The following is a 27,300-nucleotide window of genomic DNA, read 5'->3' on the forward strand; positions in this document are numbered from 1 at the left end:
CACATACCAATATAAGTCATTGCACACGGCGGTGTCAACATCGGAAGAAGAACAGAGGGAGAAGACAGCAGAGAAGACCCAAGAGCGCAAAGAGGAGAAGAACCGGAGAGGGAGAAGGACCAGCAGAGGGAGAAGACATCACCAGAAGAGGGAGAAGAGCCGGAGAGGGGAGAAAAAAACGCCGGAGCTGCCTTACAAAAATACTTTAAAAACCTGTGTACTGTGTTTATTTTTGACACTTTTTTTTTAGGTGAATGGGTAGGGGTACAATGTACCCCATACTCATTCTCATAGGGTGGGGGGCCAGGATCTGGGGGCCCCCTTCCAGATTTCGAAGGGTTTGGTATAATCCTGAGGGGGAACCCCACGCAATTTTTTTTTGACGGGGGTTCCCCTTCAAGATCTTTAGCACACAAGTTGCACCGCAAGACAGATCATCATGATCCGACTTCTGGTGCGACTTCTATTCAAATCAATGGGCTCCCATAGGAAACCATTGATTTTGAATAGAAGCAGAGAAACGCTTGACGAGGCTTAATGCTCTGTATACAACGTTAAATTGCGTTCAACAGCTTTTACCGGCATCTGGAGTTTTTACAGCTCTAGCGCTGGAGCCTCAGAGCGCGCTGGTCCTGGGTTTTTTTTGGAGCTTAAAAATGCCTATGCCACTTACAGCTAAAAAACATGTGTGTGTGCATGAGGCTATAGACTAACATGGAGAGACATTTTTAAACTGTAAAAAACGCTTCTAAAAACGGCTGTAAAAACACCCGTGGGCATGAGGCCTTGAAGATAAAGAAGCTGCATACTAGTTAAATCAGTTCCTGAAAGTTGTTAAAAAAAAAAAAAACTAAGGTTTTAATATTACTTTAACCTCTACTCCCATTTACACTGCAATGCGGTTTATTTCAACATTGTTTTTGTGCATTGAGGCAGGTTGCGTTATTCATTTTGTATGGCTGACAACTCACCTCAGTGAGAAACCCTGCTCTATTTTTATTTATTTATTTTTTTATATAGTGCACTGTGTCTCATTTAAAGTGGTTCTAAAGGTTCACATTTATTTTCTTTAAAATTATAAGCACATCAATAATTTTAAAGAAAAGATGGTTTTGCACAGAACAGTCCTGATCTTCCTCTCTTTCGTGTTCCCCTCCGTCGCTTCTGACCCCTCCCCACTTGCCGAGTGCCCTCAGAGCAAGCTGCTTGTCCTGGGGACACTCATGCATGCTTGTTCCTGAGCTGCCACTGTGTGTCTATGGGAGCCAGTGGCTCCCGCTGCTGTGTCTCAGCCAATGAGGAAGAGACCCGGGAGAGCCACTGCTCTTATGCACATTGCTGGATCGCGTTTGGGCTCAGGTAAGCATTAGGGGAGCTGCACACTGAAGGTTTTTTACCTTTTATTTATGAAGGTAAAAAACCTTCACACTTTACAACCACTTTAAAGCGGAGGTCCGCTGAAAAAAAAATATTAAAAGCCAGCAGCTACAAATACTGCAGCTGCTGACTTTTAATATATGAACACCTCGGCTCTCAGCTGCTGCCACCGCCATCCTCGGTAAGGGAATAAGGAAGTGAAGCCGTGCGACTTCACTTCTTGGTTCCCTACTGTGCATGCGCGAGTCGCGCTGCGCATCCTCTCAGGTCCCTGCTGTGTTCTGAGACCTGTGTGTCTCCCAGAATACAGCGGGGGGAGGACGGGGTAGGCGCCGGAAGTGGCATAGGTCACCGCAAGCGCCGCAATGATCTATGCCAGGAAGTGGGAGCAAATACCTGTATTAGACAGGTATCTGCTCCCTCCTCCCCCCTGAAAGGTGCCAAATGTGACACCGGAGGGGGGGAGGAATCCAAAAAGTGGAAGTTCCATTTTTGGGTGGAACTCCACTTTAAGTAATTGCATCTGTGCATTGAGATGCACTGCAGAGCTCTGTTTATTTGCATTGGTATAAACGTCAACTCACCACAATATACATATACTGCAGTGGTGTTGCAGAGTGTTACCAAAATGCACGTGAGTTTTATAACATGCATTGTGGTGTGAGCAAGCAACAAAATGTGTCTGCACATACATTTTAATTGTCATCAAAGTTATACCTGGGTGCTTTCTGGAAAGCAAGACCTATGATATGCAGCTAAGTTTGGGCATCAGGTTCAGAAATCATCTGGATTGTAGGGTCCCTATTTTCCAGACATCTCATTCCAAGTTCATGCTATACTTTAGAATGGGAACTCCTCTAAAAGACTTTTAGTTGAGGTATGTGAAATAGATTTGGGGTATACATAGTATGTTGCTTACCTTTGTGCCCTGTTCCAGTGATCTACCACTAAAAATAATAAGACTAGCACTTCCAAATCCCATTTTTCCAATGGCTTCTCATGCCTGCACATCGTGTTATACCATAATGGAAGTCTCTCAACACCCTGGCAGAATGAGCTGGAAGTCAGTAGAGCCTAGTTCTGTCACACACCTCCTATACCAAGTCATTTTTTACAGTTCACTTTAATACTTCTTTAAACTGTATGTAAAGGGCTGATTCATAAATGTGTTTAAATGGGCCCAGGTTCAAAATTTGTACGTGTTGCATAAAAAAACTCTCCCTTGTAGACACATTGTTTTCAAGAGCCCTTTCAAGATCAAAAAAGATTCCCTAAACCCCAAGACTAGCTTATTTTTACATTTAGGAGGCAATTTTTTTTTTGACAGCTTTATATGACCTACCAAACTGAACGTGCCCATAAAACCTGTTTTTTTAAAAAAAAAAAAAAAAAGAAAATGAATACTTCCCTCCCCTGCCACCTACACTGCTAAACACTGCTTTTCAGGATCCAACACTGTCCTGTAGTGATGTAGGGGTTGGCATGTGGAACCACTGAAGAGACCGACACATCCCTATGAGTCAGTTTCTGAAGATGTTTTCAGCCAAGAATTTCTATTCGACAGAGCAGCATTAAACATCGTTGGGCAGTTTCGGTTCGGGGACCGAGTCGCTGTAAAAGAAACTTGTCGTAGCAGAGAACAGGGACTGACGTTGCTTCTTTCCTTCAAAGGTATCCTGGAGGAGAGCAGCTCATGTATGTACTTCAGCAAGGGCCTTCTAAAAATTAAGGCAGAAACCTGGTGCAGGAAACTGTCTGGAGTGGCATGCGCCACATTAAGCAGATAGACCTGTTTTAGGTCTTTCTGCGCCACCCATGCCACTTTCTATTTCAGAGTGAACACATAACAGATCAGTCCTAATTAACAAAGAGGCTTGCTCCCCTTTTGATTAGGAGCAGCATCTGCTCAGTTTTCAAAGTTAGGAAGAGCAATGCAAGCATTACGCTTGTACCACTTTTTGTTAAAGGGGTTGTAAACCCTTGTGTTTTTTCACCCTAATGCATCCTATGCAACTTGATCCGGCGGGGACATGCTGTCTTTCTGGCCGGGGTTCTCGGCTCTTGATTTGATAGATTAATAGCAGTGCAGCCATTGGCTCCCGCTGCTGGCTCCCGGGGGGTGGGGCTGAGTCCTGTATTCGGCCTCTATGGATGCCAAATGCTGGACACGGGAGCACGCCCACAAGGTAACCCACTCGGGGAAGCGCTTCTCCGAGGGGGTTATCAGATGTGGGGAGGAGCCACAAGAGCCGTTGGGGGACCCCAGAAGAGCAGGTTCGGGGCCACTCTGTGCAAAACGAGCTGCACAGTGGAGGTAAGTATGATATGTTTGTTATTTAAAAAAAGAAAAATACCCTTACAATCACTTTAATTCTCCCAAAGTGTTCCGCTTAATAGTACCTAGCATCCAAAAGTTATGTGAAGGTGTATTTTCAGGAATTTCATACTTCTAACAGCACTCACAGTACTTACCTTGACAATGCCTTCAGGTGTGATCCAGGCTCAGCGTCAACTTTCTGGACTGAGATGCTGGCTCAAAGATGATATAATCCATGTATATGTGTTCTCAAGGGTCTGACAAAAATAACTATTAACTGACACAGGCCTTCTCCGTGTGACTTGCTACAAAGTTGCAATGTTTCAGTCTGATCACTTGGAGAGGAAGATTGAGGAAATGCTTCCTCTTGCCCGCAGAAAACTGATGACATCATCTCAGCCTAGGCAAAGTCACTGATATGGAGCTCCAGGAAGGCTTTTTATTAATTAAAGGTTGAGCCTTTTTGGAAAGTAATACAGTTTCTGTATATGGTCAGGAATTCATTCATGAAGACATTTACAGATACTGAAAGGTCCAGTTTAGGTGATTTATATGTGACGCAGGTGGAGTCCAAGAGTAGCAGCAATAGCTTTCTTTGAAGACTACTGACACCACTGAGCTCTGGCTCATGGTAACCCATAGCAACCTTTCTTAGCTGCTGAAAGCTGCTTGGTTACCATGGCTTGGGTACACCCTTTTCCTACATGTTGGTTGCCGTGGCTTGTATACAGTCTTTTGTGCACTCCCTTTTGCATGGCAGCCAAGCTTTCTGCTTGATTGGCGTGGCTTTTGTACACTCTTTCCCTCTGAGCTGATTAGTTATGTCTGTCAGCTTTCAGAAATGTAGAATGGATGGGGGTGGAGGTGTCTTTCTTGCTGTTATATCGCAGACAGGTAGCTGAAGGTTATGTTTTAGCAGACTGCTCAGCTGCTTTCCCCCATTCGCAATATTTGGCAAGAAGATTTGTAACGAGTCTATACACATAAGACTCCTGTAATTGCAGGTGTGAGCCTGACATACTTTATTCATCTAGGGTGAACTTGTGTTTGGGGGCGAGCAAATGACAGAGTTCAACATTTAGACAGCAATGCAATAAAAAAGGAAAAGGATGTTGTGTTTAGGCGTTGGCTCTGAAATGAAAAGTAACAGAAATGGAAAACTCTACAACTATTCATACACAACAGGCTTCTTTCAGTAAGTTTCCTTTAAGTTCTACATGACTGCAAGCCAACAGATATAGTCAAAATGCCAAAACCTGTCAACTTCTAAAATACCGGTGTGCAAAATATTTCTGCCTGTAGCAGTAGGGTTGCCACCTTTTTCTTCAAATCAAACCCGAACACTTTAGCGGCGCACAGCATTTTTTTTAAATAGTATAAACTATACATATATTTTGCTAATAAACAACATTTCTAATCATATGACGTTAATAACAAGAGTCCCCTTTTACATCAGAGTCCACAGAGTTCCCCTTTTACATCTGAACTCGCAGAGTTCACTTTCACTGTAAGGGGGGACTCTGCAGACTCTGATGTAAGGGAGAACTCTGGGGACCCTAAGGAATGCTCTGAAAACCCTGATTTAGTGGGAACACTGAGAACTCTGATGTACGGAGAGGACACTGATGTAAGGGGGAACACTGTGGCCTCTGGTGTAAAGGGGAACTGTGATGTAAGGGGTGCTCGGAGAACCCTGATTTACCTTAGTGTACTCACTCAGAGGCAGGAGAGAGAAAGGGGGAGACTTCAGTCACAGACAGGGATGGATGGTGAGCTCACTCACCCCTTGGCAGTCAGCACCTCTCATTAAGATGTATCTGAGGCTGCTAGACTTCCAATTTCTGGCCCCCACTATCCTTTTCTGAAGCACAGTGCCGGGGATTGGAGTGTGGGCAGACACAGAGGGGTAGGGGTGGGAGAAAGAGGTGCAGATTGAGCCCTCTCTTTTTGTTAGTGCTGGCTTTGGGCAGTGTAAAAAAGAGTGTAACAGACACTCTCAGCTTAGCCAACTGCAGCCAGCAAACCTGCTGGGAAGCCATAGTCCAATCTAAATAATGTGTCCGGGTTTCAGGCAGTCTGAAACCTGGATGCACGATTCTAAACCCGTACTGTCCGGGTGAATCCCAGACAGGTGGCAACCCTATGTAGCAGCGTCACAGCTCCATTCTCAATTCTTTTACAGTCTTTATTAGGTTATGTGTATGGGTGAGGGATTCATGATTTGCATTACTTACACATAATAGGTTACATGTTAAAAGATACATGTTTAAAGATAGATCACCTATCAAAGGCTAAGTGATCAATCAGTTTTGGGGGGACTCTCCATTGAGTTATTTGCTTGCTGACTTTTCACTGTACCAGGCATCTCAGTAGCTTATCAGATACTGGAATCCAGCTGAGGGAGCTTGACTGCATTACAGTGAGGGGAAAAAAGTATTTGATCCCCTGCTGATTTTGTACGTTTGCCCACTGACAAAGAAATGATCAGTCTATAATTTTAATGGTAGGTTTATTTTACAATGAGAGACAGAATAACAAAAAAAATCCAGAAAAACGCATTTCAAAAAAGTTATAAATTGATTTGCATCTTAAACTAGTGGTTGTAAACCGTTTTTAAAAATCCTAAAAAAAAAAAACAAAACCCTGCAAGACAAAGGCATAATGAGCTAGTATGCATAGCATACTAGCTCATTATGAATTACCTGAGATTGAAGCCCCTGCAGCGGTCCTCGTTCACCCCTCCGGCGGCCGACATCTCCCCGGGGGGGGTTGGTTTATTTCCGGGTATCGTGGCTCCGGCGCTGTGATTGGCCGGAGCTGCAATGACGTCACAGGAGCCGCCGGTAACAGCACAGTACAACTTAAGCAATGGCACTTATGTGCCATTGCTTCAGTTTGCTTAAGTGCGCATGTGCGGATGACGTTGGCACTTGCAAATACAGGGGATATCTCCTAAACCGTGTAGGTTTAGGAGATATCCAGTGTAGCTACAGGTAAGCCTAATTATAGGCTTGCCTGTAGTATAAAGTGGTTGTAAAGGGTTTACAACCACTTTAATGAGTGAAAAAAGTATTTGACCCCTTCACAAAACATGACTTAGTACTTGGTGGCAAAACCTTGTTGGCAATCACAGAGGTCAGACGTTTCTTGTAATCGGCCACCAGGTTTGTACACATTTCAGGAGGGATTTTGTCCCACTCCTCTTTGCAGATCCTCTCCAAGTCATTTAAGGTTTCAAAGGCTGACGTTTGATAACTCGAGCCTTTAGCTCCCTCTACATAATTTCTATGGGATTATGGTCTGGAGACTGGCTAGACCACTCCAGGACATTAATGTGCTTGTTCTTTCTGAGCCACTCCTTTGTTGCTTTGGCTGTATGTTTTGGGTTATTGTCATGCCATCCACGGCCCATTTTCAATGCCCTAGCTGAGGAAAAGGAGGTTCCCACCCAAGTTTTGATGGTACATGGCCCCATCCATCGTCCCTATTGATGCGGTGAAGTTGACTTGTCCCCTTAGCAGAAAAACACCCCCAAAGTGTAATGTTTCCACCTCCATGTTTGATGGTGGGGATGGTGTTCTTGGGGTCATAGGCAGCATTCCTCCTCCTCCAAACAGGGCGAGTTGAATTGATGCCAAAGAGCTTTCACCCAGTTCTCCTCTGAATCATTCAGATGTTCATTAGCAAGCTTCAGATGGGCCTTTATATGTGCTTTCTTGAGCAGGGGGACCTTGAGGGCGCTTCAGGATTTCAGTCCTTCACGGCGTAGTGTGTTACCAATTGTTGTCTTGGTGACTATGGTCCCAGCTGCCTTGAGATCATTAATAAGATTCTCCTGTGTAGTTCTGGGCTGATTCCTCAACGTTCTCATGATCATTGAAACCCCACAAGGTGAGATCTTGCACGGAGCCCCAGACCGAGGGAAATTGACAGTTATTTTGTTTCTTCCATTAGCGAATAATCGCACCAACTGTTGTCACCCTCTCACCAAGCTGCTTGGCGATGGTCTTGTAGCCCATTCCAGTCTTGTGTAGGTCTACAATCTTGTCCCTGACATCCTTGAACAGCTCGTTGGTCTTGGCCATGGTGGAGAGATTGCAATCTGATTGATTGCTTCTGTGGACAGGTGTCTTTTATACAGATAACAAGCTGAAATTAGAAGCACTCCCTTTAACCACTTCAGCCCCGGTAGAATTTATCCCCTTCCTTACCAGAGCACTTTTTGCAATTCGGCACTGCGTCGCTTTAACTGACAATTGCACGGTCGTGCGACGTTGTACCCAAACAAAATTGATGTCCTTTTTTCCCCACAAATAGAGCTTTCTTTTGGTGGTATTTGATCACCTTTGCGTTTTTTTATTTTTTGCGCTATAAACAAAAGAATAGCGACAATTTTGAAAAAAAACACTTTTTTTTTTTTTTTTTACTTTTTTGGTATAATAAATATCCCCCAAAAATATATAAAAAACATTTTTTTCCTCAGTTTAGGCCGATACATATTCTTCTACATATTTTTGGTAAAAAAAAATCGCATTAAGCGTATATTGATTGGTTTGCGCAAAAGTTATAGCGTCTACAAAATAGGGGATAGATTTATATCATTTTTATTATTATTTTTTTTTATTAGTAATGGCGGCGATCTGCGTTTTTTATCGGGACTGTGACATTATGGCGGACACATCGGACATTTTTTACACTATTTTGGAACCATTGTCATTTATACAGCGATCGATGCTATAAAAATGCATTGATTACTGTGTAAATGATACTGGCAGTGAAGGGGTTAAGTGTGTCCTAGGGAGTGATTCTAACTTTGAGGGGGCTGGGCTTCAATACACAGAACAGTGATCACAGCTCTCGATGAGAGAGAGCTGTAATCAATGTCCTATCACTAGGCAGAACGGGGATATTCTTTGTTTACAAAAGCATCTCCCCGTTCTTCCTCCCCGTGACACGATCGCGGGCACCCGGCAGACAGAGTCCGCAGGACCCGCAGTCACGGAGACCGCGGCGGGCATGCACCCCCGTGGGTGCGTTCGCGACACAGCTTCTTAAAGATATATATCTATCTATCTATATAGATATATATACCTATCTTACCTGTAGGCACTGTAAATATCTCCTAAACGTGCACCATTTAGGAGATATTTACTTTAGCATTGCTGGTGATGTTAATATGCGTGAGTGACATCGTCGTGGCTCGGCCATTCAAATGGCTGCAGCCCGCGAACCCGGATGGAAGATTGGGTGAAGATAAAAGTCCATAGGCATGGGGGCACCTACATAGCTGTAGTCGAACAGCAGGACCAAGGGTCAGTACAGAGGAAAGTAATATAAAAATTTTAAAAAATAGACAGCAGGAGCGTGTAATTTCTGCTTAAAGCATCTTATTGAACAATGTTAAGCAATACAGCTTGATCACTGTGCTCAGCCTGTGACTGGTCTCTGATGCTGTTAGCTGTCTGATCCACTCCTGTCAGCATGTTACTTAAAGTGCTACTGAACACACACAGTTTAATTGACCTTGCCCCTTCTATTTCTGTTTACGATGATGGCACTGTAATTATTTTAGTAAAAAAACATAAGCAGGAGGAGCTTCTAGTCCTCTGCTGCTGGTCAAATGTTCAAAATAAAAAAACAGCCTTTGGAATACGGAGTAAAAATAAAAAAATATTATTAATAGACTTTTTTAAATTGTTCTACAAATATATACAGTATGTGAAATCAGATCTTTCTTATTTTTGGCAATAACATGGTGTGGGTGGATTTCTGCCAGTCACAGGCTGTGTCACGCCCCTCCAGCTTTTGTCTTAGAATAAGAGAGAGGTGAAGCCTCCATTAATCTACATGTAATATCACACCCCCATTGTTTTTAGCTGGTTAGTGGGAATGGAGGAGGAGGGAGGGAGTGGGCTGTCATTTACCACTGTACACGCTCCCACATGTGGGAAAAAAAATTGCAATCTTGATTCAACCCCCCTCACGCTCTTAATCCGGCGTTTCCACGATTCATGTAACAAGTGCAGAGCCATTCTCTGCTCACAACTCAAGGCTGGCAAAGTTCATCACAATATTGCTCAGCGCTGAGAGATAAAAAGAAACATTCTATTCGGTTCTTTTAGATCAAAGGGATGAACTTCGGTCTGCAAATGAGGACAGTTTAACCAGTTAAAGACTAAACCTTTTTCTGACATTTGTTGCTTACAAGTCAAAATCATTATATATAATTTTTTTTAGCAGAGACCCTAGAGAATAAAATGGCGGTTGTTGCAATATTTTATGCCACACTGTATTTGCCCAGCGGCCTTTCAAAAGCAATTATCTGGGAAAAAATACACTTCAATGGTTTAAAAAAAAATCTTAACAGTAAAGTTACCCCAATTTTTTAGTATAATGTGAAAGATGATATTACACCGCGAGAATTGTGAAAGAATTGTGATCTTTATTCTAAGCAAAAAAAAATTTAATAATTTAATCCAGAATCGTGCAGCTCTACTATAGTCACATGGGCTGCTCGGATGTGATAGGGAGGAAATGCTCACCATAACTGAGCATGTGCAGAGCTGCCACTACAGCTGCAAAACCCCTAGCTGAACTGGGGACATGAACAGGAGGTGGGGATAGAGAACAGCAGCATCAACCAGGTTTTTTTTGCAGAACACACCAGATGAATCTCATAGTGACTGAGTGAGTATGAACAGCATGTTATACACCATTTATTGATCATTTTTTATGATGTAGGTTTAGTGACACTTTATAGTGGAACTTAAAAAAAACCTTAAAAGGAAAGTTCTGCTTTTCTTCCTCCTCCTCCTCTACCACTTTAGAAACGTTTTATTTTTTTCTGAAAGCGGTACCTAGTTTGACAGGTACCCGCTCCCACTTCCGCTCAGATCACCTAGGCCACCCCACCAAGTGGAGTTCATCTTTAAATTGGAAAAGCTTTTACATTAAAAATACCCCTGGGTGCTAGGGCTCTTTGGCTTTAATAACAACACTCATCATGTTTATTCCTGTTATTTTGCAAAGCGGTCACCAGATGTTATTGTTAGTATTATTATACAGGATTTATATAGCACCAACAGTTTACGCAGCGCTTGATTTCATTTGAACATGAAAAAACCTATATTGATTTATTTTAAAGCTTTTAGTGTACAGTAATAACTAAATATCAGTTGTGAATCCCAATAAAACAAACGCACAAGAAGAAATAAATTCTAGTTTAGCTATACAGGCTGCTAAAATCTGCCCTATAATGTTCTCTCATTGTCAAGGTATTCAGGTTCATATCTTGTATTTGTATTTAATGACTGATATGCCATTGTTAGGTATCTGAGTAACACAGCAGGATATAATTTAATTTTGTTCGATGTTGTATAGTAGTATGACGTGTTTGTTTAATTATACTCTATGACCTAAGTGTGTTGGCATGGTTGGCTTTGTGCCTGGTGGGTCTAGTCGTACTGGGTTTCAAATATTCATTTTATTTACATATGTTTATTTATTGTTCATACACAAATGCTATGCGTTACTCTGTCAGAGAAGAAACATTGCATGCCATTATTTCCTTATTGTTTTCATTACTCCTCTTCAAACAGTTAAAAGTAATGTCAGCTTAGTTTAAAGTGGAAATGCAGGCTCAGGAGAAAACTTACAAGGAACAAAAGCACTCGTTAAAGGCATAGTCCACATTTTGCAAAAAAAAAAAAAAAGAAAAAATGAACCCAAAAGCAATGTTTAGTGCTTTGGAGCCTGCAAAACCTTGCAATCGGTGGATCATGGGTTCAGTGCTCTGCCTGCTGCGGACTATTCCTCCAGCCGCAGGTCTGTACCAAGGTATGGCCCTTCAGTTTTGGAGCTGGGTGAATTGTCAGTGGGTTACAACTGTGGTGACTTCACTGCATTTGTGTTCATTGAGAACTACAAGCCCTTCTTCCATGGGGGAAGATGAGACTTGTAGTTTGTTTCATTCAGATTCCAGAGCCACACACAGACACACCAAAAATGACAGAAGCCAGCGAGCGGAAGAACTCCTGGATTGTTTGAGAGTGGAGGGATGCAGACTTTGACCTTAAAATATAACTAAAGGCAATACGTATTTTTTAGTTTAGGACAGAGTGGAGAGGGATTAGAAAGCTTTTTATTGCTGTCCGTGCCCCCATTAGGGAGATTCACCCTCTCCATTTGTCCTGTTTACCATTATTATTTAAAGTGAAAGTAAAAGAAAATCCCTAGTTTTGGGTTGTCCCCAGAAAAGTAATAGAGGGGAAATCTTCCAATGGGGACTTTAGTTCTGGTGACCAGGGGGGCCCCCAATGGATTCCCTTAATTTGCAGGGATTTCTCCCCAATGGGACACTGATGGCAAAAAAAATAATAAAATGTAACGGGGGTTATAACCCTCCTTCCTTATAGTTCTACTTTAAATATAGGTGTAACCTGAAACATGGCCGGAAAGATGGATGTCTTTTTAGGTTAAAAAAAACATAAAAACTTATATTTAAGTACCTTTTGTGTTATATGATTATAGCACTGTGCAGGAGTACATTCTTCATATTTGGTGTACTTCAAATGAGATGTACATCATTATAATTATATATGCATTTCTTTTTTTGCTTCCAGAAAAGGCGGCGGCGGATTGACAGAAGTATGATTGGAGAACCAACAAACTTTGTTCATACTGCACATGTAGGATCTGGAGATGTATTTAGTGGAATGAATTCAGTAAGTAATTACTTCTGTAAGCCTGGTGGCAACCCATGCTTGTATAAATTAATGATATTAGTTATTGTCATTTGCAATTGATTTCTGCCTGCAGTAAAGTTCCAGCTCGACAAAGTAACTGATTGGACCCAACACGCTGTTATTAAGATTTATTTAGACAGTGATTGTAAACCCTCCAATGTTTTTTTAAAGAACAAAACTTATATACTTACCTGCTCTGTACAATGGTTATACACAAAACAGCTCTGATATTCCTCTACTTGGGTACCACACCAGTGCTCTTGGCCTTTCCCCATATAGCAACCCGCTTGCTATAGGAGCACTGGTGTGTTCATAGACACACACAGCATGTCTCAGCTCCACCCCCTGCTCACTGACTGTGATTGACAGCAGTGGGAGCCAATGGCTGAATCGAGATGAGACTCAGGTAAGTTTAGGGGGGGGGTGTCTGCACTCAGAAGGTTTATTACCTTATTTCAGAGAATGCATTGAGGTAAAAAAAAAAAAAAAACTTCTCCTTTTAGAGCCAGGTCTGCACCCTAAAGGGGAAGCTCCGCTTATTTGCCTCCTCCCCCCTCCGCTGCCACATTTGGCCCCTTATGTGTGGGTAGCGTAATGACCCTTTGCTCCTTCATTCGGAAGTTCGGCCCCACTCCTCCTTCCTCCACTGCCGATCCATTCACAAAGTGCAGCACGCTTCGCACATGTGCAGTAGGGAACTGGCTGTGAAGCCGCAAGGCTTCACTGCCAGTTTACATGGCGGCGGCACATGAGAGCCAATTGAAAAATCGGCTCAGGTGAAGACACCTCTGAATTTGTGGACAGGTAAGTGTCCTAATATTAAAAGTCAGCAGCAACAGTATTTGTTCTATTTTTCTGAAGGAGCCTGGAGCTGGAGCACCTTAAAGCGCTAGAGAGCGCACTTCTTTTTTTTTTCTTTTTTTTTTATGGGCCCCAAGGTGGTTCATGCCATAATTTGCTAGTATGTATCCTATATTAGCTTTTTGACAGTCTTACCTGTCAAAACAAGCACTCCAGCACAGTGCTGTCACCGCCTTAGTGGGTTTCGGGCGCTTCCATCTTTATCCGGTCTTTCTTCTGGGTTCAAATTCTCCGAACGCTTGATGGGCTGGGCCACGAAGACCTCACTCCTGCACATGTGCATGGGGGTCACTTCGCCACGGCACAGGGCAGGTAACATGAATGTGGTCTAAGCACGTCTGACATACGTGGCACAGATAACATTACCGCTGACAGGCCAGGTAGAGGCATTTATGACAGGTGAGATCACTAGGGTCTCTTCTGTTATGAAATCCCTGCCAGTTATTTTTAATACATTTTACTTTAATCCTACTTTAGGCTGTACACTGGTCGTGTACGATGAATGCTCTTTATGGAAGATAAAGAGCATTAATTGCAATTAACAATAATTTCCTTGTGCTGATCTTTAGCAAGACAAGCTAATGACGTCTGAGTACCTGAATGACTCCTTTTCATTCCCATGTAAACACATCTACCTGTTTGTACAAGGCCCACATTTTTTTTTTTTTTTATAAACCTAGTTTAGACTGCCACCTGAAGGATGTTGTTTAGTAACACAGTCTAGATCTGCAAAAACTCCAATTTCTCTAGCTCTGATGCTGCGTTAAAAACTAGATAATTACTTAATTAAGTTGCATTCCATTAGTGAAGAGTAATTTCAGTGTTGTAAAAATTGTATGGCATCTTAATGGTAATCTTGCTGTTACACAGAAGTTGTGCAATCATGTAGGCCTACTTGTTAATCTCTTCTGTCCTCAACAAAGGCAAGATAGAGCTTATCTCCCTAGGTGAGGGGATGTGTGGTGAGCCATTCAGGATATATTTAGCAACTACTGTTAAAGGGACTTGTGCTGTGCTGTGTTGAGTGAGCCAGTAGTAGTACAAAATGCACAACTATCATGTATGGTAAACAAAAGAGATGTGCAACTGCCTGCTACAGTGATGTATTATGCGGAGACTACAACATCTCTCACTATTATATTGGAAATCCAACTTATTTTTTTTCTTTTTTTTAAAAGCCAAAGCAGTGCTAATCAAACAAGTAGGTAGATAGTTGAAATTCGCTCACTGTTTTTACCATGGGTAAAAAGTCACTGGATCACCAGGGATATAGCTACCTGTAACAGTGGCCTCATGATAACTGTCTTTAACGTTCCACCTGTTCAAATGACATCTGGGTGTTCACTTCCTAGGAATTATTCTCCTAAGAAATAACTGAACTTTTTTTGTTTTTGAAAAAGTGGAGTCGCATTCTGTTATAACACCTGGCAGGTTTTATTGCTGGCTGTTTGCCTGTTAGGGAGATTCAACCTTTTTTAATTGTCCTGACGACTGTTATCACCAAAGTGGAAGAAAATCTCAAACTTTGGTCATCAGAACAGAATTAGAGGGGACAATTTGCAATGGGGATACTAGTTCTTTTCAGGGATTTCACTCACTTCTTGTTGTGGCTATCATTCAGGAATGTCATGACTTTGCAGTAATACTTTCATGACCTGTCTGTCTCTTACCTGGTCTGTGTACAGCCTTGAGGCTTGTACTCTCACACCTGCATGCTTAAGTAATATTCCCTCATTGTGGCTCCACCCTAGTCTCAACGGGAACCACTATTTAACACCGTATTCTCCAAGCCTACCTTGCCGTGCAATATTGCGCGTTTGGCTTCCTGTTTGCCGTGTGCTCTAAGTTTGTCTCTGTTACCAATCTTGGCGTGTTCCCGACTATCCCTGTCTGCTTGTGACCCTGACCTTTGGCATGTTTTTTGACTATCCCTGTTTGCCTGTGACCCTGACCTTTGGCGTGTTCTCTGTTATCTTTGTCTGCTAGTTGCCCCGACATTTGGCTACCTCCTTATTATCCCTTGCTGTCCTGGGCTGCTGTTTCCTCTCCATCCTCCTGTAGCCTACCGTGAGTGTGAGCCGCAATGGGGATACTAGTTCTTTTCAGGAATTTCACTCACTTCTTGTTGTGGCTATCATTCAGGAATGTCATGACTTTGCAGTAATACTTTCATGACCTGTCTCTTACCTGGTCTGTGTATCAGCCTTGAGGCTTGTACTCTCACACCTGCATGCTTAAGTAATCTTCCCTCGGTGTGGCTCCACCCTAGCCTCAACGGGAACCACTATTTAACACCGTATTCTCCAAGCCTACCTTGCCGTGCAATATTGTGCGTTTGGCTTCCTGTTTGCCGTGTGCTCTAAGTTTGTCTCTGTTACCGATCTTGGCGTGTTCCCGACTATCCCTGTCTGCTTGCAACCCTGACCTTTGGCGTGTTCTCGACTATCCCTGTTTGCCTGTGACGCCTGTTTGGCGTGTTCTCTGTTATGCTTGTCTGCTAGTCGCCTCGACATTTGGCTACCTCCTTACTATCCCTTGCTGTCCTGGGCTGCTGTTTCCTCTCCTTCCTCCTGTAGCCTACCGTGAGTGTGAGCTGGGAGACCCCAGGGGTTGCAACCTGGAGCCAGTTGCAGCCAAGTCCATCCCCACCACTAGAGGCTCTGGTGAACACCTGCTGGCTTAGACTCCGCGCCCTGGGGAATCTATGCTCTAACTCCCTGTGGAATTTGTGTTGGTGCTCCAGGGGACCTGCCTTCCTGAACCACCCCGAGTTCCATCTGCAGCAGTCAGCCTTAGGGTCCACTATCATAGTGGTGCACTTCTGACCCCAACGGGGTGCATCTGTCACCTGGACTCAGGTGACCTGACAAGGAAGTGAAAGGAAATCTCCCCAATGAGACACAGATTGCTAAAAAAAACTGTCAGGGATGCTAACCCTCCCTTACTATAACCAAAATGGGGGGAAAAAATTGCTCTCAGTACAACACTATGGGGTCAATTCACTAACGTTTACTGCATGTGATAACACAGTCACATGACTTGCGTAAACTATCGCATGCGTTAAATTCCAATTCACATAAAACAATTATGCAGTTTTTACTGCAAAATCAAAAATGTGTTGGTAAATATTGTTTAAAAAGCTCTTAAAGAGGTTGTAAACCCTCATGGTTTTTGAGGGATCTGGGAGAGGTAGGGGTTTTAGGGTGGGGGAGTCATAAAGTGGAGATGCACTTAGAGTTAGGGTTAAAGTTCATAGGTCAAAGGTCAGTTAGGGTTTTCCCTTGAAGAACAAGGTTAGGACTCAGGGATTGAAATAGGGACCTGCTCTAAAGGTCAGAAGGCATGTCCCCAAAGGTCAAGAGGCGTGGCTGACCCACCCCCACAAAAGTGTTCCGCCTACCACCAACCCTCATTTTTCTTCTTAATGCATTAAGGTGAAAAACCTTCTGTGGTGCTGCAGTCCCATCCCACCTCCCCCCCAGCCCCAGTTTTTCTTACCTGACCCTGATCTTTCTCTGGCCAGGAATGAGCGTACCAGCTCTAACTGGTGTCTCTTGTCATGATTTGGATAGATTGATAGCAGCGCAGCCATTGGCTCCCGCTGCTGTCAATCAAATCCAATGATGGGGCCGAGTCCTGCATTTTGTGTGAATGGACACAGATGCGGGACTCGGGAGCACGTCCACACGGGTGTCCACCAAGGAGAACCCTTCTCCAACGCGGACACTCGATGCAGAGAGCGCCACTGAGGGACCCCAGAAGAGGAGGAGAGGAGGCCCGGGGCCACTCTGTGCAAAACGAACTGCACAGTGGAGGTAAGTATGACATGTTTGGGGTTTTTTTTTTTTTTTTTTTTTTTTTAAAATAAGGGTTTACAACCCCTTTAAGTCCAATTCACAAACGGACCAGAGAGTAAAAAAAATATTCAGGGTTTTGCTGGCGGAATCACGTGGTATTTGTTCCCCCAACCCCCACACTGTTTTATTTTTGACAAATCCTGGTCAGTGACATCACAAGGGGGCAGTGCCACTAGGTGATGTCGCCAGGTGGCCCCACCCCTTACATATTTCAGAACTGTCAAACTGCAGCGCCTGTAGTAGGCGATGAGCCTTCATGGATGGCAGGAGCATTTTATTTTCTCTTTTTCGGGTCGGCGGGCGGTGCTATTGACGATAGTTTTACACAGTGGGGCACTGTTTTTTTCATTTTTATTTTTTAATAATGAAATTGTCAAAAACTGTCTGTTTTTATTACTTTTTTTCGCGAATGGGTAGGGATACCCCATACTCATTCACGCTTCCAGATTCTGATTAAGCCCCCTGCCCGCAGACCCCCAGCCGGGGTTGTGGGTATGAGGGCCCTTGTCCCCATCAACATGAGGACAAGGTGTTTTGTAGTGGGGGGGGGGGGGTTGGAGTTTGGAGTTTTTTTGGTGTGTTTGTGTTTTGGGTTTTATTTCCTTCATTTTTAATTGTTGGCATGTTTTTTTTACATTCACCTGTCAGCGGGGAACATGCTGACAGCTGATGAGTCATCCGTTGTTTAAGGACTTGACAGCCAGCTTCCCGGCCCGCTCCTTAGCAACTAGTTCAATGCAATAAATTACTGCATTAAATATTGCGGTTAATACTGCTAAATCGAACAAATTCCGCATATTAGGTATTTAACGCAAAATTCTTAGTGAATTGCACTTTCAAAACTGGTTTACCGCAAGCTTTATTTTACCGCATTTTTTTGGCCGTTATTTAATTCTTAGTGAGTTGACCCCTACGGCTCTATTATTACACTGGTTTACTAAAACACCTTTGAGTTTTCTTCAGTTTATTAAAGAAGATAACACTTTAAACTGACATTGCTAGACAGCGTTTTAGATTTCAATTACTGAACCCTTATGATGTGTCAAATGGTTATTCCGCCAAATTACTTATTGAAAAATTATGGAATATACACAGCATGTATCATGCTGACACTAGATATTTTATTATATTCCAATATGCTATACTTAAATCCTTTATATCATTCTTTGTATAACATAGTCTGTGTCATCATGTAATTCTATAGTATGTGGCGCTCAGCTTCTTACCTGTTGTTTGTAATAGTAAGGACACTAACTTTTCTCTCTCTTGTATGTTATAGGTGAGTTCCATCCAAAACCAAATGCAGTCAAAGGGTGGTTATGGTGGCAACATGTCAGCGAATGTCCAGATGCAGCTGGTGGATACAAAAGCTGGATAACCTTAGTATTTCCTGGTTAGTATGTTATAAATCTCTGTTTTACTTGTTTTAGTAACTGGAGGAGCAAGAAAAAATTGTAGGGAGGCTTAGCCAGAGACATGTTGATATGAGGATATACTGTATTATCTGAAAGAGAGACAGTCATTCCTGGACATAAGAAAGAATCTGAAGTTGTGACAATTGTTAAGTTTTACTGAAAGTGGAACTAAACTCCCCGGTACCTTTCCTTCAGCAGTCTGACATCCCTTCAGCATCTTCTTACAGGTGCCAAGCTGCGGCCATCTTCAATGGACAGCACAGAATAGTTTCCTCCTGCACATGCACAGGCGTGCAGTCATCCTGGCACACAGGCGCTGTGCTGGAATGTAAACTTATCTGTGATTGTGCAGCTTAGTGTTCATTCCCAAACAGACTGCAAGCAAGCTGGTAGGTTTCTTTTATTGCAGAAGAGACATTGCATGTCTCCTCTGCAATAAAGAGTCTGCTTGCATATTTTGAAAGCGAGACTTTAGTTCTGCTTTAAGAAAGGTTTATATTTGTCTGTCTTAGGCTTTACCTCCTCTCTCTCTGTCAGAATCTTCAGCTTCAATTTCAGGAGTTCAGACTGACAGTTGCTTGTGGTCAACTGCCCAAGCTCATACCCTGTCATCCAGCTTTTGAGTGTACATAACAGTATCATAACAGAGTCCTGAGGTTGTTTATACTTCTCTTAGCAGCCAACTTTAGTTATTAGATACTATTATGTACTTTTAGCAGCTGGGAGGCAGTAGCTTGTTATCAGATGGCCACGCCCCTTAGTTATTTAAAGCGGAGTTCCAGCAAAAAGCAATAAATAAAAGTCAGCAGCTACAAATACTGCAGCTGCTGACTTTTAATAATCGGACACTTACCTGTCCCAGGGTCCAGCAATGTGGGGGAACAAAGCCCCGCTCATCTCCCCCTCCTCTCTGAGGCGCCGGCATTGTCACTGTGGGCGCCCGGCTGTGGCTTCACAGCCGGGCATGCACTGTGCATGCGCGAGCCGCGCTGTGACTGGCCGGGCAATCATCTGGGACCTGTGACTTGTCCCAGATGATTGTCGAGAGGGAGGGGGGAGAGGTGATCTTTCTTCCGGGAGGAAGTGGGAGCTGGGACCCTCTAAAAAGAGGATTTCCGCTCAACCCCCCCCCAAAAATAGAATCCCAAAAAAGAATCTGTCTTTTTTCCCCACAAGTAGAGCTTTGTGGTATTTAATCACCACTGAGTTTATTTTTTGCGCTATAAACAAAAAAAGACCGACAATTTAGAATTTTTCAATTTTGAAAAAAAAAAAATATTTTTTACTTTCTGTCTTACATACGTACATACATACATACATACATACATACATACGTGTTTTTGGTAAAAAGAAATCCCAATAAGCGTATATTGATTGGTTTACGCCTATAGCATCTACAAACTATGATATATATTTATAGGAGTACTATTTTTTTATACACTAGTAATGGTGATCATTACTAAAATGATTGCCTGAAAAACATTTTGTTTTTGTCCACTTCACACACAACTTATGTACATGCAGATTCACTGGAAAAAGAGCTGTGCGAATTCTGTATTAATTGACCCCTATGTGTTAGGGTCAAGCTATCTGGCAACTGTTACTTTTCATGGTTGGGTTAAGATTATGAACTGGGGAAGATTACTAGTAGAGAGGCCATTGATAATCTGACGCTTGCTTTTAATCCAAAAAGTCTTGCAGTGAGAGCTACTAGAATTCCCAGTGCTGAATGCCATTGTCTCAAGTATTTTGGACCATCTGTTACTCTTTATAGTTCCCATTGTTAAAGCGGAGGTCCACACATATTGTAAAGTTTATATTAATACCTTCCTGGCATTCAACAGATGTCTAAATGAAAAAAAAAATTTTTTTTGCTGTTTGTTTACCTTGTAATTGGTCTTTATATTGTAACTTACTGTTTCGGTCCCCCGTGGGAGTAGGCGTGTATACTCTTTATTCCCCGCTGCGCACTGGGAGGGCGGCGCACTGTCTCCCGGGAGCTAAGTTTCTGCATTCCCAGGAGTCAGTGCGGATCACCACCGCGAAATCTCAAGAGATCGCAAAAACGGAAGTTTCTGTTGCCATCACAACTGGGCGGGAACTTCCGACGACGACGCCAGTTGTGATGGCAACCTGGAAGTTTACGGCGCTCAGCGCCGTTAACACCGACCATGCGCGGGTACGAGCGGTGAATGCTGGTATCTCAGCATTCACCGCATCCAGGAAGTAAATGCTTGTGGGCTTCACATGCCCACAAGCAAGATGGAACCGGCCGTCCGCAATTTTTTAAAGCTTGTTTTTTATTAGTAACCGGACATCGGGGGACATAGTTCACCATACAAGTGAGTGTTACATTTTTAGTATGTCAGTGTCTGCATGGTTGAAAAAAAAAAAAAAATGAATGGTCGGTGGACCTCCGCTTTAACATAGCTTTCGGTTAGCTCTTGAGTATCTGCCTGTTTTATCTGCATTAGCATTTTGCATGTCAAAGATATAAATGGTAATTTATCTCCTGTCTTTTTAGGGTCTCCTGGATGATCTATAGCTACTCCTTCCCTCTGTCTTCACCACCCTCATTTTGCATTGGTGACTTTTTTCTGTTTTCTCCATTGTGTGCAAGATGATGCATTGTCCTTCCATGTGATGGAACAAGATGATGACCTGTGTTGACGATCTGGATAATTTATAGGCAGTGCCATGCCTCTCCGGTGGAAAAAAAAAAGGCACTTGGTCTATGCCAAACAAAATGTATTAGGAATCCAATTTGCAGGCCCACAGTTTTACACTCCTGCTATTTAACTTTCATTTTGCATTTTTTTTTTTTTAGTTTATTTGCTCTAGTCAGGCCTTTGCTTTTTTTTTGTTGAGAATGCCCAGGATCTCCAAGCACAATACTAGTTGCGACTGGACTGTTCATGAAGTAGATGACTTGCATGCGATGTAATGTTGCTTTGTACAGTGGCCTGGTATGGGCCCACCAAACAATTGATCTGTTGCTAAAAGACTGATGAAAAATCTGCCAAAATGCCCTCCTAAAGCAACAGGATGCTTGAGCCTCTTAGAATAAGAGTAAGAACTTTTAGATTAGTTACTCTAGAATTCTGTCACTTTAGGTCTACCCAAACTGATCTCGGTAATGACGACCATTATAATAATAATAATAATATTGACAATGATGATAAATAATAATAAATTGCTTCCACTCATAAGGAATTCTGCTGTAAATGTTCAATATATTTATTTGAAAGATCTGACCTCGAGATTGTAAACAAGTGTAGTAACCTATAGTGTTGTGTTGGTGCTTTTGTCTGTAAAAAGAAAAAAAAAATAATAAAAAAATATATATATACCCTGACGAAATAGGAAAAAAAAACATTCCTGCTTTTTACCTAATCATATGCCTATGGTTAGGTATTGTCTAGTGCATGTCAGACTACCTGCGATATTACTTTAACATTTAACGATATGCAGGCAGTATTCCCCTCATCAAATGCCTCGTGCCATCCGATTACAAACTACCAACATGGTTTACCGCACAGCAGACAGCAGCTTACAGAGCGAATTGGGACTTTTTACAAAATAAATCCCATAGTCTGGGATGAGGAGTCGGCAATGAGGGCCTCAGCTGTCGTCGTGGTAAAGCATGATGGATGTTGCTTAAAACACAATTTGGACACAGCTTGTTCACCCCTGGCTGGAGCTGTATTCTAGAAAGTGAAGCTTAAAAATGACATTAACCACAAACTGTGATTTCTATATAAATATTAACAATGTGCCCTGTGAGTTTATTTTTCTTTTGCAAAATAGCCTATATGTGGGGGGGAAAAGTATATGACATAAGAAAAAGAATGAACTTAAGTTACAATGTTAATCTAACCGCTGTCATTGTGTTTAGCACGTTTCCATGTAGTCCACCATTTTCAGGCTGGAGGGAACAAAGGCTTTAGAATCAGTCCAGCTACTTACATGCCATTCAAGTGCTGCAGCATGGGTGCGGAATGTCCCAAGGGTAGAATACAAGTGGATAAACTGGCATCTAACATACAGGGTGATGTTTTACAGTGTCTGTAAAATAGGTCTTCTGCTCAGGTTCAGAAACATGTATGTCTTTTACGCATTGTGAAAATAGTTTATTATATATTGCACTGTCTATGGATGTACATGTTGTTTGGTCCCGTTTAAAGTCAAGTTGATGTTGTGGACTAGGACATTTTTTACTTAAGTCATGTCCTTTTCCACATCAGTATTGAAAATGTAAATCTAGTTAACGAACCATGAAGCCAAAATGTACTGTTAAATCCAAATCTAGCATACCAACCACAACCCTGTCTGTAAAGTCTTGAAAGATGGGCATTTGGAGAGAGAGAATAGGTTAAGAAAAGAATGATGTGAATTTATTGCAACAGTGAGAAACACCAGATCAGTATTCCATACGAACTTGCAGTGGCAAAAAGAATATTCAATCTGGGGCCTACCAGGTGCCTAGTAGTCATGTTTATAATATAGCCACTGCCTACACACTGTAAATGGAGCTATTTTGTGATTTCCTCTAATACCCATTATGATAGAAGGTGAGCAAACCATTGCAAACATTTACTCTGATGTTGGCTACTTGCTCATTTCTGTAACATTAGGTAGCATGTGTTTCAGCTTATTTAATACAATAGTATAAAGAGAAATAAGTAGAGTACACTAAACCAGTTCAATTTCAGGTAGCTGAAACCATATCTAGAAGAAACCACATCTAGAGAGATTAATCAGGTTTTTTTTGTTTCTTTGGCCTATTAAGTTTTGGCAGTGTAAAAAGTAATGATGCTGGGCATAAAACAGAATCTCATGATCAGATTTCCACTTTCCTACAGGCCTGAATAATGATATTAGCTTAGTCAGAGATGGCCATCAACTGGCAAGGTGATCCTGAACGATGTGTGGCCACTACACATCTGTTATTATTCATTTGCACCAAAAGAATTGATCAATTTATTAGAAATAAGTTCTGATGAGTATATAGCTGCCATTAGACACTGGTCAGAAGATCCGGCTGTAGTATTAACATTTGTATCAATGATCGGTGCTTACACATAAACCTACCGGTCAGACAAGAGGCATCCCTAAGGCTCTATTTACACCTGAGCATATCGATACACTGGCGTTTTTCAGGCGTTTTTTTTTTTTAAAGCTTTTTTGTTTAGCAATTCAAAAGCACTAGGGGGAATAGAGGGAGAGGAAATTAGGGGTGGAGAGCTGCTGTTTGAGTAGAAAACGATCGATAAAACGCTTGTAAAATGCTCAAATCAGGCGTTTCTATTGAGGTCTATGGGGCCAAAAGCACTTGTAATCTGAAAAAAAAAGCTCATGTACTTTTCTGAGCTTCAGACGTTTTGCTTCAGGCAACAGAACGCTCAGATGTGAACAGGGGCCATTGAAATTAATGGGATTTGGCTTGTTGAGCGTTTTAGAGCTACAAGCTTCAAGCAGAAAATCGCTCGGGTGTGAACTGGGCTTAAAGACTACAGTTTGACGGTACACGTGCAGTCTAACTTCAATCCAACCAAAACAAGCCAGTTGACATCATTATGTTAAGTTGCAAAATGCAACCAGTAGAATACTATCAGTGCTATATTCCCAATGAATATTTTATTAGCAAAATGACTTCCTTTACACTTTTAGGTGTTTTTTTACTCTGTTGCAATTTATTCAAAAGTGTGATCAGATATCAGTATTGTGTTGTTATTTTACACAATGTTCCGCGAAAAATACAAAAACATTATCAAACTGTGCCAGGATTCTTTGCCATGCTTTTTATCATCCTACTACCAAGCTGTTTGAAGAGCGGGATTATCAAAAAAGATATTTTCACATTCTTTGATCAAGAGAAAAATAAATAAATAATTGACATATTTTTATAACAAAGCATACTTTTTGTACATTGTGTTCATTCTTGAAATAAAAAGTCAGTTCAGTGTTGGCTTGTAGATATTACAGAGAAGTATTGACATTGATTCAATAAATGTTTTCTTTCATCTCTGCGTTGGAATTTTCATTTAATTTTCTGAACATTATCAAATAAAGTTGGCAACTGAAAATACATGTAGTGAGAAGTGTATTTGTGTAAAAAAAAAAAATAGCTATGATGTTATTTACCATGTATGGACATAACGCGGGTCTAAAAGTAAAATGCTAATGCCCTCAAAGACTGTTAGAAAGGAGGATCAATAGTCACTTTGGAGTCGATTTACTAAAACCGGAGAGGCTAAATCTGGTGAAGCTCTGCATAGAAACCAATCAGCTTCCAGGTTTTGTCAAAGCTTGATTGAACAAGCTGAAGCTAGAAGCTGATTGGCTGCACCAATTTTTTCACACTCCAGTTTCAGTAAATCAACCCCTTAGGCTCCATGCACACTGGTCTTAAAAAAATGTCTGTTCTGTTGGGAGTAAAAAATGCTCATAATAGAGTATTTTTTGTATGAATTCTAGATGAGTTTAGAAGAGTTTTAGTTTTTTTCTGCCTCCAAGCTCCAATCAGAAACGTGATCCAGAAGGGTTTTTTTTTTCTGCCTGTAAACGTTAAACTCAAAGTATGCCTCTCAACATCCTAATCTGCATGGACACATAGGATAACATTGAGTTGCTTCTACAGGCAGAACACAAACCTCCCGTAGAAGCAACGTTTAAGCCAGTGTGCATGGAGCCTCAGGTTCCATGCACACTGGACTTAAAAACGTTCTACAGGCGTTTGACGTTTTTTTCACCTGCCTCTAGAAGCACTTCTATTGTGTTCTGTGTCTTTGCACATTATGACTACTACAGACGTTTTCTGTCAGGGACGTTCAGAGGCAGGAAAAAAACCCTTTTCTATCATGTTTTCTGGAGGAGTTTAGGAGCTGTAAAAAACGTCAGTATCTCCTAAACTCCTCTTATCTCTTCTGAACATCAAGTTTCAACGTTTTTTTAGTGTTGTCACTGTACATCATTTCCTGGCTTGTAGGGGCGTGTAGTGCAAAAAACGCCTATAAACGAAATGCTCTTAAACTCTCAGACTCGCCTAAACTTTGTACAATATGCTTTCAATTTGCGTCTTTTATGCCACGTTTTTAAGCTAAAAACGTTGACGTTTTTTCTGCTCCTAGTGTGCATGGAGCCTAAATGTTTTTCAGATATGCATGTGATAAAGATCAACTTGGTGTAATAATTAGTGTGTGTTAAAAAGTAAAAAAGGGAAAGCAGCGCATTTCTATGCCATATCCGGCGCCACCTCCGCCCCTCCCGCTGTCTTCTGGGAGACACACAGGTCTCAGAAGACAGCAGGGACCCGTAGGATCGCGCGGCGTGACTCGCGCATGCGCAGTAGGGTACTAGGCTTCACTTCCCAATGCCCTTACCGAAGATGGCAGCGCCTCCACCCGAGGGACAGATCGGCTTCAAGTGAGGACATTGCGGGCGCCCTGGACAGGTAAGTGTCCATATTTTAAAAGTCAGCAGCTGCAGTATTTGTAGCTGCTGACTTTAAAAAAAAAAAAAAAATTGGCAGGACCTCTGCTTTAAGATGGGGAAAAAACCCTCAAAACTACAACATTCAGCTTCCTCCATCCTCTTCACAGTACTGCAGGCAGAGTTATACATAATAATAAGAAAAAGTCTAAAAGGCTTTTGGCAGCGCTTATAAAATAATTGGTCATGAATAATGAACAATCTAAATGTCTATAATCAAGTCCGTGTACACTTAAAACACTAACACAGATAATCCAGAAAAGAGGTAAGTCCTTTAGAAATCAAATGCTATGGAGTGGAATCCTCTAGGATAGTTGTATTCACTCCAATGAATTCCACATCACACGTGCTCAGATAAAGAGGGGGGGTGTGCAAGAGAACCCCCTCTTAAAAGACACTTACCGGATCAGACCTTGATCTTTAACGTGTTAGTCATAAGTCACGGGAATCCATGCCAGTATCCTCCCTCGATTACCAGGATCGAAACAGCTCACAGATGATTCAGTGTTTCAAACAAAGAGAAAGGAACAGACATAGCATAATCCCGTTTTTAATAGTTTTATTAATAAAAAAGAAGAGGAGGATACCCCCGTTCAAGGTGTACACTTACAAGAATATATATGTCAACAAGTGGTGTTCACAAATCCACATCAGGCAACTACAGGTAAACAGCGTTGCTGGCCTCATTCTTAAAATGGTAGTTGCCTGGCTGTCTCTTTGCTTCAGTGATTTCCAAATAAGTAACTTGGCTCTAGCATGCAGTCATTGAAGTAAGAACTCTGATCTGCATGCTTGTTTGGGTCAATGACTCAAAGCATTAAAGCCAATCGTTCAGCCAGTCGAGGCTGTTGGGTGCCAGTTTTAAAAAAACGGAAAGTATTATAATACTTTTAAGTGCAGTGGAGGAGTTTGGGGTCTTATAGACCCCAGATCCCTCCATAAAGAGTACCTGTCACTGCCTATTACTGTCACAAGGGACGTTTACATTCCTTGTGACAGCAATAAAAGTGATAAAAAAAACTAAAAATGTAAAAGGACAGTTAAAAAAAAAAAAAAAAAAAAACTTTAAATCTACAGAATATCTGCACCTGATATCAGCCTTAAAGGCAGCCGAAATAATCAGTATCAGCCCTGAAAAAACGATATTGTTCGACCTCTAATGTGCAGTAGAGGCTAAAGAGAATAGTGACTAAAACATACTATAACCTGGTAAACGTCCAAATGCATACTGCAATAGT

The 27,300-nt window shown here is 41.9% G+C and overlaps 1 protein-coding gene across 3 annotated transcripts in view; it reads left to right on the forward strand.

The window, feature by feature from the left end:
* Positions 1–24,659, forward strand: part of LOC141146071 (CDC42 small effector protein 2-A) — a 165,489-nt gene extending 140,830 nt beyond the window's left edge. For all 3 annotated transcript variants that reach the window (XM_073632838.1, XM_073632832.1, XM_073632842.1), the window contains 3 exons: positions 12,316–12,417; positions 18,436–18,549; positions 21,096–24,659. In XM_073632838.1, the coding sequence (XP_073488939.1) occupies positions 12,316–12,417; positions 18,436–18,534 (201 nt within the window). In that variant the 3' untranslated portion in view covers positions 18,535–18,549; positions 21,096–24,659. The remainder of the gene's footprint in view (positions 1–12,315; positions 12,418–18,435; positions 18,550–21,095) is intronic.
* The last annotated feature ends 2,641 nt before the right edge of the window (positions 24,660–27,300 follow it).

The sequence above is a fragment of the Aquarana catesbeiana genome, linkage group LG01, assembly GCF_042186555.1.
Source record: "Aquarana catesbeiana isolate 2022-GZ linkage group LG01, ASM4218655v1, whole genome shotgun sequence".
In the NCBI taxonomy this organism is placed as follows: Eukaryota; Metazoa; Chordata; class Amphibia; order Anura; family Ranidae; genus Aquarana; species Aquarana catesbeiana.